The sequence below is a fragment of the Cyprinodon tularosa genome, unplaced genomic scaffold (genome assembly GCF_016077235.1).
Source record: "Cyprinodon tularosa strain WSP-4 unplaced genomic scaffold, ASM1607723v1 ctg23, whole genome shotgun sequence".
In the NCBI taxonomy this organism is placed as follows: Eukaryota; Metazoa; Chordata; class Actinopteri; order Cyprinodontiformes; family Cyprinodontidae; genus Cyprinodon; species Cyprinodon tularosa.
In genome coordinates this window covers 1653398-1669035 of record NW_024038861.1, presented here as the reverse complement: position 1 = coordinate 1669035, position 15638 = coordinate 1653398, and the positions used below count along the sequence as shown (strand labels likewise).

At 39.5% G+C, this 15638-nt stretch overlaps 1 protein-coding gene across 4 annotated transcripts in view; it reads right to left on the bottom strand.

Moving 5' to 3' along the window:
• zfhx4 (zinc finger homeobox 4) overlaps positions 1–15638 on the bottom strand; it is an 88770-nt gene that overhangs the window by 17356 nt on the left and 55776 nt on the right. For all 4 annotated transcript variants that reach the window (XM_038286775.1, XM_038286774.1, XM_038286773.1 and 1 more), the window contains exon 7: positions 1880–1978. In XM_038286775.1, the coding sequence (XP_038142703.1) occupies positions 1880–1978 (99 nt within the window). The remainder of the gene's footprint in view (positions 1–1879; positions 1979–15638) is intronic.

Sequence of the window (15638 nt, the reverse complement as noted above, 5' to 3'; positions counted from 1 at the left end):
CCAACTGCAAGCTGACTACCATAGCTGTTGGTCAGCTAACAATCTTGCAGCATCACAGCAGAAGAATAACAATCACAAAATCACTAAAAAATGTGGATGCCTGCTTTGAATTGAATATTATAAATAAATAAGACAGTAATTATACATTCCAAATTGGATTAGTTTTTACAGTTATGTGTACATTTCATTTTAGATATTTGTATAAATATGGTAATACCATGTTATTTTAGCTTAAAGTTATACTTTAAACGAGAAATCTGAACTATCACATGATTCATTTAAACAGATTAAGCAGGCCAGATATTTGTAGGTGATGAAAAAAATATTTGGGGAAAATCCACATTACTTGATTTACGCCGAAACACAATGACCATAGATTTTTCTACGAGTCAACTTTCTGAAAGCATTGTTAATCCGAATATAAAATAAAATACTTACACTATTATATTTGACTTGGCAGCAAAGCTAAAACCTGGCCCCCAAGGCATTTCTTGTAAGCAGTTATTCACAAAAAAAATTGGCAAGCATTCCTACTTGTAAAACAGGCCTCACTATGCTCAAACAACATGCAAGGACACGTGCATACAGTACAAAAACATGCCTCAGAACAGATTGGGATCTGGGCACGGTGTCGCTTTCCTGTTTTGCATGTTTTTGGGGCTGTGAAATGACACTCTGCAGTGAAATACAGCAAGAAATGCATGGATGGTGGTTCCCCACCGGTTGGTCAAACTGGCCTGTCAGAATGATAGAGCTAAAAGATCGATGACTAGCTAAACTAATAGGCCCCAGCTTCACTCAGCTCTCCTTCTGCCTCATTGAGTCTCACATTATGGAGCTAGGTATGGCACCGTAGGAAAAGAAGGTGTGGAGGGAGCTTCAGATGGATAGAGGGTGGGAGCTGGTGTGTGTCTGTGAGGCGGTGGGGGGTGGCAATGGGGGTAGGGGGCAAGACTAAAGAGGAATGAGATACATTTGTAAGGGGAGGAAAAATGAGAACCTTATGCAATGAATAAAAAAAAAAGGTGTACAGAGATCCCATGCAATATTCATCCCCAGCCATGGATTTCCATCTCATACATAAAACTAGATGAATTCTTATTTGGGCAAATAAAACCTAACAAAGCCAGGACTATCCTGACCACAACCAAATACGTTGCCGAAAATCAAAAAACACAGAGCTTCTTTTTAGAGATTGTGGTCCCTTCCAGATCTGTGTTTCGTTTTGTGTTTCTTCTCCCCTCTTTCTACATCGGGCCATTTTTGTATGATTGGTATTACTGCTGATAGGGTCACAGTATGGACAACAATTAAGTTATGGATTAAAAAAAGGGGGGTGGGGTAGGATAGAAAGAAAATGCAGGGTAGGTGCTGGTGAAAGAAAAAAAAAACTAATTTAAGGGTTGCAGGGATGCAGTGCAATATTAGAAAAACATATACACAACCCCCCATCTAATCCTGCGCTTATGAAAAATTAATATGTCATCGGAGAGGGCACAAGAACGAGAAAAGATTAATGCAAGGCGCTTATAAATTACAAGCACGCAAACTGATTTGATTAAAAAATAATCTAGGGCCTGGACACTGCCTGGTAATATTCACAACACTCAACTTTTCCCTCTCTCTTTCTCTTCATTTTTCTCTCTTCTTATTCCCTCTCTCTCTCTCTCTCTCTCTCTCTCTCTCAGTCTCTTTTTTCTCCCCTTCTCTATCTGTCAGATGGAAGCGATTAAAGCAGGTCATGATGGCTAGTAAGCAGCGTTCACATGTTACACATGCGCTGGTATGTTATCAAAGTGAAAGATATGCAGATAAATAGTTGCCATTGGTTTAATGTGTGTTTTGTTTGACAAATTAGGGTTTTTATTTGTGAACTTACGGTCAGTTCTTTTGCTTTCCGTCAAATCTCGGTCAGTCAAGTTGAGTCCAGGCCTGGAGGAGGATCGAAGAGGTCTCTCACTTTCCTCAGCAGCCTCTTCTGGAAACACAGACAGGGTTTATTACCTATGGTTCCTATAAACAGCTTTGTGTGTAGGACAAAAGTATATTCTTTTGAAAATATGATTAACCAAGAAAATTTGAAGCTATTAAAGTTTTTTTTTGTAACTAATGCTTGCAACTCATCTACACGTAATGCCAGATAACCTTATTTTTCAAATGTCAAGTTTAAAAGTATTATAGAGTGGATAGAAAAACTCATTATCATATAATGCAGCTGCTTAAACAAAGGGTTCAATGAATAAAGCCCTGCAAGGCCACTTCTACTTAGTAAAACACAATCCATTCATGGCCTGCAAGCAGGGATCTATAGCACATTAAAATATATCCTAAAGGGAAAGTACTTCAGATGCACGTTATTATCATGAATGTTTCAAACTTGTTTAAACACAACTCAGTAATGTTCCTTCATTAATGTGCAATGTTCTTTCTGCACATAAAATATGTAGATCTACAATATGTAGACAACTATGGAGACGATACTTAATGATTTTCATATTGGAAAATTAGCATTGAAACAGATTTTAAAACCAACAATATTTTTTAAACCTTATCAAAAACGATATTAAAGTAAAAACAAAAATCTAAAATAACTGCCATTTAGGCTCAGTCCCATTTCCTAAGGTTAACCCTCCCCATTTCATTGCAACTTCTATGAAATGAATTAGTTTAAATGGGGCACTTATTAAAAAAATCTGGCAATGTAAGCATACATGAATGATCATTCCTATAGATATCATGCAAACAGCCATGAATACTTAAGCTAATATTGTTTTCAAGTTTCTCAAAAGAAAGACACCCTCATCAAATTAAAAAAATTGTGAAAATAATTAATCTATGTATTTGTGCTAAATATATATTTTCATTCATGAAAAAGGTGCTGACAAAAAAAATACTTTATAGTATACAGTTATAACCAAACTGCCAGACTTAAAGCAAACAAATCAAGAAACATGCCTGATTTATACTAATGATTAACATGACTATTCAATTTTTAACACATAATGAATTTACTTTTACCAGGATAAAACTTTTGAATACATCTAGGTACCTACTGAAGAGTTTTTTATTCTTGTGAAGCAGTATTTTAACTAAATATACTCTGTAACTCTTTGGTTTTTTGTTGGTGTAACTAAAACTGAAATGACATCAAATAAAAACACAGATGTGTTTATCAACCTACAGATGTAAACTATTATTAAAATATTTTAAATCAAGAAATATTGCAAACTATTTGTTACAGTTCAAACAGTACTTTTCAGTGGCAAAAAAAATAAATAAATACACATTAAAATAATCAAAATAAGGCATTGCATTCATTATTATTGTCGGTGTCATCAAACGCATCAAAATAAGATTTGTGTCTGACCAAAAACACCTAGGGTATACAACCTCTTCAAACGTACTATATACCATTCTTATCTTTGTATCATTTATGAAACAATTCATTTATTTTCTTTTTCATTTGTAAAAAAAAAAAACAAACCTAAAGGTTAGGAATGATGAAAAAAGAGCGAAATAGTATTAATCCCTCAATGTCTTATAGCCTGTAAAAATATATCTTGTTTTACACACAAAAAAAAATGTTCTCCTATTGTTTGACTAAGCCTCGTTGCACTTAAAGCACACCCTAACATATATACATTTACATATATATATATATATATATATATATATATACACATAATTTTCATATTTTTGCACTTAAGCACACACCAACACACACGTGCAGCTCTGTACTATTAGCAGATTAGCCTGCCCATCTCTGCGAGTTCAGCCCCTTGTTTGATAATTCTGTGTATCTGCAGTGTTCTGCCAGTGGATTAAAGTGCGTGCATGCGTGTTTGTGCGTAAGTGTGTATGTGCGTATATGTGTCGCCAGCACAACTAACACTAATCCTAGCCGAGCCCCAGCGCTCCCTTTCATCCAGCCATCATTTGTCTCCGGCTGGGCTGATGTCACTTTGTAATGAATTTTGAGCAGTCTGAGAGAGGCCAGATAACCAGACACACACCCACATGCACCCCCATACACACACAAACCCACACATATAGCACACTCCTCCATCTATGGGGTAGAACACACCAGTCCAAAATCAAAGTGAAACACTTGCAAACAGGCATCAAATCATACACACATACACCATTGTGTTAACACACCCATACACACACACACACACACACACAAAAACGTTAAAACTTCATGTCTTTAAAATGGGGTGAGTTAGAAAGAGAGGTAGGGAGAGGGGGCTCTCCCTCACCAACCGACTCCCCCCTTAGAGTATTAGATGGCTACGTATCTGTGTGCATGTGTGTGTGTTTCAAAAAAACCTGTGCTCATCAATCCAGCAGATCCTTCATAACCGTGGTTTGCGAAACACAAACGCACACACGACACTTACACAGAGTGGTATGAACAAAATCGTGGTGTGGGTGCACTGAGGTCAGCTTTCATTTGAATACAATTACTTTGGCCATTGTATGATGGGCAAAACAGGGTCTCCAAACCCTGCATAAGAAACATGATATGATTAACCCTTTCACATAACACATGGTGCAAAACACAGAAGCTGAGACTAAGCGCTGGCGCCATTGCTTTAAGCAGCATCACATTAAGAGGACATTATATACAGCATGAAATTTTTATGGCAGATGCTGGCATGTGATTGTTGAGGAAATTTGCTGCAGTGTTTGTGTGTGTTGCATTCATTGTTAGATTTCTGCATTAGCCCCAAGTGTGTGCTGTGCACTTGTATCACATGTATGTACACATTTGTGTGAGCCTGTATGTGTGTGTGTTTGTGCGCGAGAGAGACCGGGACAGCACTCTGCTCCTGATGTTTTATTAATACATTGGTGACAACGGAGATGAAATATCTCCTGTCAGCTGGGAGAGCCCTGGCTGCAGAAATTGCAATTTTCACTGCTGCTGCTGTAGCGTCCATCTTGTATTTTAATTCACCTCACCTTCACATATAAAGAAGGAGAGGAGAAAGGCTGTGTGGCTTTGTACTGCTATACACGTATATAGCTTGGAAATCCTTCATGTCTGTTTTTTTTTTTTTTTTTTTTTTTGCTGTTATGCATAACTGAGCTTTGCAAAGCGAAAAACATATTAAAGATCATGTTTCAAAGAAGCTCTGACTAAAGAGTGAGAATAAAACCAGCTCAAATCTGTCAGGGGAAAAAAACAGTACAGGGGTGCTTCTGCACATCTGTACTGTAGTAGGAGCATGCAGCTATTTAAAACTCTAGGGATTCTTAATTACAGTCATAATAATGTAAAACCATGTGTTTAACGCTTCATCCTCTATATCATTTAAGAAAATATCTATAAGTCTGAATAAAAGCTGTAAATATTAACATTTTCAATATTAGTAGAAATAACTGTCTCTAAACTATCAACATTAACAGCTCATCTTTTGATGTAACCCCTGATTGATATCACATTTGAAAGAAATAAGTAGCATTTTAGAGATTATATAAATCTGACAGAAAATCTTTCCTTTTTATGGACACAAGAACAAAGGAAACAAAACCAACACAGAGGTCAAAATGAAGTCAGTCCAAAATTATAAGGCTTAAAAAAAAAGGTTTTTCAACAGCCCTGTAGGGGGCAGTATACCTGTAGCTAGAAAAGAGGAAATGAATGGTAAAACTGAACAAAAAGAGATGAAGGAGGACTGGGAGTGGTGAGGAAAACAGAATAAAAAAGAAACGGCAGTGTGATCATCTGGGCCCAATCAGCCCTTTTTTTGTTGCTCCTTTCTCCCCATAGTCAGTGATATCTGCGGTGTGTCTGTGTGAATCCAGGGAATGTGCTTCCACACTGAGGACATTCCCAGACGAGCTCCCTCCATACATCAGCCCAACGTCTGCCCTCCGACTGACCCTGACAACTACGCACCGCATTCGTGCCTACATCTGTGCACGCCTGTCCCTGACTGTGCATGCGCTTCAGTCTTTTATTGTGCGCGTGTGAGTAATTGATCAACTGAGAGAGAGACTGCATGTGTTAGAATATGAGATATCATGTGCAAGAGTGTGTGTGTGTTTGAAGAAGACGGGGGGAGACTTTTAACCATCAACTTAATCGCTACCAGAGGAAAGGGGAAAACTTTCGCAGTCACCTTCCTCTGTCTCTGTGCACAAGCGCACAGACACAAACAGAGAAAAGGGAGAGCAGTCCAGGCTGTGGATGTGGAGGGGGTGTGATTTTGGCAGCCTGGTGGGACTATCTTTGATGTGGGCAAGTCGGAACATTAAAGCCGGGCGGTGGACTTGAGTTAACCACAGAACCTGGGTTGGATTACCCAGCAACTGACACAAGCCTATATTTAACTATTAAAGTGGAAGAATAATTAGGAGATTCTTGATCATAGTTAAAGTTTAAACATTTTGCTTTAAAATCTAACCATTAATTAAAAGTCCATAAAGAGTTGGAAATTTGTTTTGATTAATTAAAAGCATTTCTTTTATAAGATTTTTTGTTAAATAAAAAAAGACAAAAATACTTTGATATCTAAAGGAGAAAAAAGGCATTCAAATTGATTCATCTTGGAGAAACCACTGAAAGATATATAAAATGAGATATTTGGAAGGTAAGAAATAAAGCGATAGACATATGGGAGATGGAAGCAATGAAGAATGTATTTAAAGTGTCAGCACTCTCGCTGTGTATGTGTGCGTATGTGCGAGAGAGTGTGCCCTCTAGCTATATAATGACCTGCTCTGAGACCACTCGCTCCCCCTCCCGTCCGCCCCTGAGGGCCCATAACCGCCATGCCGGGTCATTATGTGCCCGGTGGAAGACTCAGTCATACAAGCACACAAACTGCAGAGTGATGCCACTCCGGGAAACTGGACGTTTGGAGACTCCAAAATGGCTGAATTCATTAGCTGGGCTTAGCCTCCTCTAATTTGCTTCCTTAGGGCTAGGAGGCTGCTCATTAAAGAAGCGAAAGAGTGGAAAAAAAAAATCTCTCTCAACATTTTGTTTATCTTAAATCAGAGACGCCATAAAAATGGAGCATCAGCTGAAGCTGTAATTGCTGGAAACAGAAAACATCAAGAGACAAATAAAGAGAAAAGACATAATAAATACACAAAACTCTGCCTGAATGGGTCAGACAACAGTCTTAGGACAGACTTTATCCATGTATAAATATTAATGAAGACTAGATTCTCTATGTCCAGTATATCTATGGCAGTAATGCAGCCTTAATGTTTCGGGCTGCACCCCTGACTGCCATGTCTCCTTGAGTTAGGCCTGATGTTGATGCTGATTCCTTCTTACAACTCTGGTCATGTCCCCTGTGAGACTATTTGTGCATGTGTGTGTGAGAGAGAGCAGGAAGGGGCCCTGTGATGTCACATTCCTGCGCCGCGCGCGTGGCTCTAGTGTGGCCTCCAGGTTTTAAGGGGAAGCTTTGAAACATTACACCATCCCACACAGTCACAGGCCTACATACATATATACACACAGAGTCAAGGGCCAGTGGTAATACTGCCAGAGTAATAACCTTACAGACTTACTGATCTCCCTCCCTCTTGTTCTCTCACCCCCAAATCTTTATTTACCCTTCTCTCCCTCTGTATCCCCCTCTTCTCTTTTCCCTCATTCTCCTTGTACCTTTCCCCCGAATTTCAGCGCATTTAACAAGCATTTAGATCTTAACCAGATGTTGTTAATGTAGCATGTCTAAAATACTAAACATCAACCTAGCGGAGAGGGTCTACAGCTCCTGCACAGGGCCTGGGAAAAACTCCCTCACTTGTCGCGCACGGTTTTCGCACACACCTAAATGATAAAGCCCTCGATGCATACTGCACACATTTGCTCCTATGCAGCTTTCGCCGTATTTCACGCACAAGCGTCAGAAGCTCACATGCTAATGTGTAAACACACCAGAGCCAGTAAACGCACGTGTTTCCACCCACGCACAGCCATTTGTTGGGTGAAAGCACTCCAGAACATATTACGCCAGGGAAAAAAAACGGGTTTCAGGGAGATTCTGAAATCGAGACAATAGGTTTGTCACTTTTGATACGGTTCTGATGTGAATGTCGGCAAAGTGAACCAATGGAAAAAGCAGGGGAAAAAAGTGCTTGTATCAGCAGTATCAAATTTGCTTTGTTGTTGTCAATTACAACTTCCTGGGACACTTCATTGTGTTTTCTTTTTACTCATATCCCCCCCTTCTCCTGTCTTACAGGCAGCTAACAAAACACCTATTACTCCAAAAAAAAGGAAATCATATGAATAAACATAGCCAGGATAAAAGGCTTGCATGTCTTGCTTGCTGTGCAGAAAGAAACTGTTGTTTTGTGCAAAGTGGGATTTCATTTTCAATGCTGTGGGCACTGTGTGTGTGTTCAGTTGGATGTGTGTGTCGGCGAGGTGTTGTTAATGATTCCTAAATCGCAAATACAAAGGGTTTTTACAGGACAAAAACATGCCTTCAAAAGATACAGTGATGAGGGAAAAAAATCAGCAACACCTGTCCTTATACAATAGAGCAGCATAGCTACTGTACACCACACACACACACACACAGACCGATATCTTACACAAGAGCCATATTGCATTTTGGCTGTTTAAATCACCTAAGGCTGAAGAGGTGAATTGAAGAGGCGGCATGGCAAGCTTACCGAGGGATTTAAGAATAATTTTAAAAGAAGATTCCTCTCCTCTGTTTCATCTCCTCCCATCTCTCTCTCTCTTTTTTCATAATTCCTCTGTCCAATATTTATCCAGCCCCTGATTATAAACATCTGGGCGATGGAGCAGCAGCAGCTGAAAAATGCAGTCGCACACACACCCCCTCACACACACATAGTGTGACTCACACATGCAGTGGAAATATCACACAAAGTTGGCAACGTGACCCTGTCAGGTCCAGACCGGGGGATTGAAGGAGGGGGGGGGAAACAGGAGCAAAGGGAGTCAGACCAGACAGCGACGGAGTGAGAGAGAACTAGGAGCTGAGGGTTAATGGCCTTCCCATCTCTGTGATAAGAATTCATTCTGTTCTATTACCAGCACTTATCTATAGAGGCTCCTGTCTTTCTCTTCCCTTGCTCTCAAACTATGCACCCATACACACAACCACACATCCACACATGCACACATATATAAATGTGCACAACAAGGGTCCGAGATCAATAGATGAACCTAATGAAGAAAGCAGCTGTTTCTCGGCATACCTGCTCAACTCTATCAGCTCAACGAGATCTGCCTGTTTTACTCATCCATCTGTCCATTCATTTATCTATCCACATATCGTTCTATCTGTCTATCTATTTTTCTATCTTTTCACACAGCTATCCATCCGTATGCCTGGCCCATCTGTTTCTCAGTGTCTCCATTTATCCTTCTATCTTTCCATCAATCACTACACCGGTAAACAAAGATGCGGGCCAGATAGATATAGTTTGGAATTGACCAGACTGGTCCTTGTCATGCATTCAAGGTTTATTTGTTTTCCGGGAACTAATACGAGCCCTGAACACGAAGAATCTAATAAAATGGCTGCCATGGTTTGAAAGAATAGGTTTTATATGTGTGTCTGTTTGCGTGCGGGTGTGGAGCGGTGGGTGTGTATGCTTAAAATAGGCCTGGGACGGGCAGTGGCCAAATGGATAATGCTTCAACAGATCTTTATCCTGTTGGGCTACTGTCCCGTTTTCGGCAGCATCAAAGAATCTGCTTTCAGATCCGTCATAAGACACAAAGCTGTAATCTTAGTTGGAAAACAAAGGAAAGGGACCCTCACATTAACATTTTATTAATTTTTGGTTATTTATAATAATGGTGAAACTTTAAATTAACACCATGTGAAGCTCTGTACCAATAAAATAAGAGATAAGAGATAAGATCGGAACCAGACAATTTACACTTAATTGGTTCTGACAATGAAAATCAAAATTGTACTCCCCATACTAAGTAAACAAATAATCTTTAATAAACTATGTAATTTATTTTTTTTTACATTTTATTATACTTTATTCACACATTTTCAATAATTAAAAGAAAATCTTAATTATAACTGCAGAAATTAAACTCTTTTTCATGTTTTAACTGGCATATTTATTTTCGAATAAATAAATACATTTAAATAGTATTATTTCAGAAGAAACATCTAAATAAAACTAAAAGGTTATTGTAAATTTAAATCTACCAGGTTTAAATAAATGATGTTGTTTTGAATCAACAAGTTTGACCGTAGACTGATCTAGATAAGCATGACTTCTTCATATATATAATCTTTATTTATTAATTTCGGACAAGTTAAATTGTGCCAACCTGTTATAAAATTACTTCTATATCTTTTATGTGATAATACTTTTTTTATACAAGCATTTGCACAAGAAAAATGTGTTGTTGTTTTATATGTACTGAGATTTATATGTACACACAAAAAAAAGAGATAAGGTCAGATGAAAGAAAAACATCTCTAAGCTAAATTATCATGTGGTTACTTGCAGTATAGTCAGTCCAACTCAAATATAAAACAAGGAATGGAAACACACACACTCACACACAGTCACAGCAGGGCTGGAGGTGATACTGAACTGCTGTGGAGATGGTATTTGCAGACTGTTACAAATACGGAGTGTTGGCTTTCCTCTGACTTTCTCAAAAACATGCAAAAAATGTCCATTTCATTACTGGCTAAACAATGTCATATGGGCCCCCACTAGCCCTAATAGAAGCAGACAAAGACAGAGCTACACACATATGCTTCAAATAAATCAGATTACTGAGGGGGAATGGGGGAGTAAAAGAGTGAGAGAAAGACGAAAAGAAAGAGAGACACCACTAGACACTTAGAGGATTGACAATATTCTGCTTCTTGCTATTCCCCCTTCTCCCCCCATTTCCTTTCCTTTACTACCCCCGAACCCCCGACACCCCTTCCCCCGGTGGGATCTGTTTTAAATTTGAACCAGTGCTAGGGCCATATCTCCACCTTATCTCTGCTAGCCGTCAAAAAACAGAGAGCTCCATGTTTCCAAGCATTAGACCTCCAGCCCCTGACATGCCACTTGAAAATGTTTCTGCCGCTTGCAATGGCTGAGCAGGATAATAAAAAGGGTCTCCAAAGCTCATTTATCATTTAATCAAATAACATGCAGGTTACTGGGCTGCATTGATATCATTCTTGGAGGGTGCTCTGATGCACCTATCAAAGAAAATGTCAGCTGTGAAAATTATGCAAATTAATCTTGGCACTGTGACAACAAACGCAACCCAAAAACTCTCAAAGTGAGACAACTGTTACAGAGCTCCAAACTGTCATTGTTTTTCATTAAAAAAGCCATTAGAATTTAAAGGGCTGTGACATTTGTCGAAATATATCAAGATGTCCTGTAGTGTTTTTTTGTTTTTTTTAGTTCGAGCAATGCAAAAGCTCCTCTTGATTGACTGTAAGGGAAAGTATTGATTCCCTCTTGAAGATGTAACCCAAAAAAAAAAAAGGCATAGACAGGGTGTGGAATATGTTAACAATTTGAGGAAAAGGGAAAAATCAATATTTAAATGACCCCACATATTGATTTATAATTAAGTCTTAATTGCAGCCCTGCTTGGACTTTCAAGCTGCCCTGTGACAATAGCTCAGAAAGAAGATAGGGAAACGTTATTGATACACTTTAACAGTGGTGGTCGCCCAGACATTGATTCAACCACTTTGTGGTACCTCTGGCACGCACACCCACGCTAAGTGCACATGCAGTTTTTAGTGGAGACGCATGAACTCGCACCTACATGGGCCAGCAAAATGAACAAACCGAAGTCGACTAACAGAGCATAATTAACCTTCATCTGGGAAAAGTCAGAGCTGTCGTACCTGCAGGCTTGACTGCCCATATGTTTGAAGGTGCATATGTGAGTATCTATTGTAATTACCCCACTGATTGACTTGGTATGGGGTTGTTTATAGAATTATTTTGGACAAAATAAGTGAACATAAAGAATAAGAGTGTGACTTTGTGTTAAATCCATACGTCTATACTATTTCATTGTATATTCATCTGTTTCAGTTCATATAGTAATGTCGAAGCATGTCTTCATGTTCAATCTATGTGTGTATGTGTCCCTGTGGGCCTAATCAGGTATCAGGTACCTTTTGTTTTGGGAGCCCATTGATGGATGAAATCTTTATCTGTGCTATTGATCAGGAGGGTGCAGGTCCTAAACTGTCTGTCGAGCTGCCTGCCTACTCCGGCTCTAACAAGATTGCCAGGGCCGAGTATATCAGTTAACATTTAATCAATGGCAGCTTAAGACACTGGGGCTAAGGGAAAGAAGCCCACCGCTTCGGCCCCCTGCCCCAAACCATTACTCGGGATTGAAACAGAGCAAGATGTGGGTACAAGTGGGAGCTCCAGATGATTACAGGGGATTGGGTCTGCTCCATCACATGTCTTCAGGGGACCAAGGTGTGTATCCGTCTGTGTGTTTGCTCCTTTGTGTTTACAGGCATGCAAGTCCTCGCTTGTCAATACATGTTAATTTGGCCAAGAGAAAAAAAAAAAAATCCAGTAAGAGATGGTGGGATTTCAGAGTGTAAGAAAAAGTGGGAAACCGAATGAAGTGATGGATGCATGAGGAAATTTGCTATTCAGTTTAAGTTTAAACAGTTCTCTAGAAAAGAAAAAAAAATACGAGAAAAAACACTAAAACACACACTGCAGAGGAAAGATGTGACATATAGTGCATAGCATGATTTTTCTTTTTTGCCTTGCTTGCAAAAAGCCTCCTGATGGTAAAATGCAAAAAAGGAGACTCAGCAAAAAAGAAATATGATCAGTTAGGCTTTTTTGCTTGCTTTTTATTTTTATCAGCAGCTCATCTTCTAGTGAATGAAACCACATCAGATCTAAGACATAGATCCTTCCTCTTCTATTCACTTTTTTTCTTAATTTTAATATTAATGTTTGCTGCGGACATCATCAAAATCTTATTTTTGGCAAGCGAAGCTTCACCTTACAGCTTTTCCCTGTGCCCTTTGTCTCAGTGTATATTTAAGACTGAGAGGAGCAGCACATGGAGTTTGCTAGGGGCTTTCTCTGACAGGGGAAACCCCTCTTATGTCCATGTCTTTCGTCCAAAGCCTGAGAGATTCCCACCACCTAAAATCAATGCGTGTGAGAGCATATGTGCGCCTGTGTGTGTGTCAAGGTTTTGTAAGACAAATCTCTCCAGCGTGCGCCGTTTTAGTGCTATTGAACCGGGCTTCGATCACTCGGCCACTGTGAATAATGCAAGGCAGGCTACTGCTCACTTACAGCACAGTGTGCTCTGCATGTGTGTGGTTGGGTGTGCACGCACGTGTGACAGGATGGTCCTTTTCCCCTCTTGCAAATGCAACAGGGCAGCTCTTCGACGTTCCTCCACTTGGCCCTCTTAATCTCATGTCAGATACAGGAACTCCCACATTGATACTGTGTCTCTGAGTGTGCAAGCGCACAAGCCGGAGGCTTCTACAGTAGACAGGAAGAGCTTAACTCAGTCGGACAGCTCAGGCCTGCACTTTGACACGCCCTGACTCATTACGTACAGTCGGCACATGGCAGAATATTGGGATTTAAAAAAAAGACAATTAGATATGAAGTCAAGGGAGCATCGCTTACACACATGAAAGAGCCGTGAGCGCACACACATCGCAGGAAATCAGGTTTAGCGTGCTCATATTCATATTCTCGGATACATGAAGCAGAGATATTCATAATTAGGATGCTGTAGAGTAATTAACATGATTCCAAATGATGACTGTATGCATTTTGCTTGAAATATTTATTTCTTTTTTGTTAATTAAGCTGATTGATTTGATGTGACACAAACCGTACGCATGCTTTAATGGTGTCCTATACTTGATGGAGCTGGAGGGGACAACAGCTGATGAGGCTATAGAGAGAGACAGCACCACACACACATACGCACAAATGACTAAAACAGATCCAACTGTTCATTGGCCGTGCCTAAGAGGAGCATCTCCTCTTTCGACATAATTATCTTTGTCATCACTTATGAGGCAATTAAACAAACATCAGTTCTTATTTCCTCCCCCTCTGTCTCTCCTCTCTACTTTTTCTGTAGCTCTCCTCTCTTATACCATCTGTTCCAATCTCTGCTCCTCCAGACTATGTCTCCTCTCCACTCTTCTTCTCTCCTCTCCTGTGTGACTTCAGACAAGGTTTCAATTTCAGTATGCTGATTGTCTCATTGCCAACTCATTGCATGTCTAACACTTACTGGCACTCTGGGGACCAGCAATGCACACCACAGAATGCCTATTTCACTCCACAGGTTTATATTTGCGTGCGTGTGCAAGGGGTGATGAGGGTGTAAAATGCCTATTACACTGAGAGTCTGGTCTCTCTTACACTGAAGAGAATTCTCTGGTGCCTAAAGAGCAGAAAATTGCAATGCTCCTCTTCCTCACTCCCCATTAACCTGCTTCTGAAACAAAGGCCGGGCCTAGACGTGTGTATTTGCTGTGCATGGACCCTATGTTTAAAGCACCTTGCAGGTCTAACCAAGCAGATCACCTAAAGGTTGCAGAGCTTTGTGAAAGCATTTGTTCTTCTTAAAAGTTTGTGGCATGTTCACATGTTATAATTAAAAACTTTGATATGGAGTTTTATATTACAGATAAACATCAAGTAGTGTGATGTACTGTGAAGCAGGAGAAAAATGTTTTGCTATTTTAATGAATTGAAATTTGAAACTACTGGTGTGATTTACACTCAGCCCAACTGAATGAAATCAACACTTTGTAGAAACTACTTTTGCTGTAATTACAGCCTTTTGGCCCATGCCGCAGCCAGCTTTTAAACATCTTCATGCTGAAGTATTTACACATGCCTCTTTGTAAAAGTGCCTAAGTTCAGTCAGTTTGGATAAAGAGACTGATCACAAATTTGTGGGTCTTGCAAAAGATTATCAACTGGATTAAGTAAGCCTTAACTAGGCCATTTTTACACATGAATTAGTTTTGAGCTAAATCACACCAAGTCACATCATACTTAACAATTAAAATTCATCTGAGTACTCAAATTGAAGAAGATCTACACATCCACAGATAACATCTGGTCCCTAAAAATGTTAGGGACCAGATTTAAGAGTTTTTAAGAGTGAAATTTCTTCAGTTAAGAATAAGATCATTAAACAGTTACTTAAGACTCCTCTAGAATCCAGCTCTTTTTTGGCACCAGCAGCTTTTATTTAATAGTAGACAGACAGGAAATGGGGTTGGGAGAAAGTGAGAAAGTGTACGGCAAAATTAAACAGGCAGTGACTCCAACCTGTCACAGCCATGTTAAGGATTAAGGCCTCCATGCTTACCCTTTACCTCTGTGGTATTGATACACCGCATTAGTCCTTATTAAAACCTCATTAGCCAAAAAAAAAATAAATAACCAGAACAGTCAAAACCTAACAGCAGAGACATTTTAACTTTTTACTCAATCTCCCCCCTTATAATCTGGCATAAACCAGATTGATACGTGTATTTCATTCTGAATTCCACTCTGCATCGATATGGAAATCCTCCTGTTGAAAATAATTGCACGAGGGAGGGACAATAAGTGCAATTCGAGCTGATTGGGTACCTCCCTCCCATGTCATGTTTTTA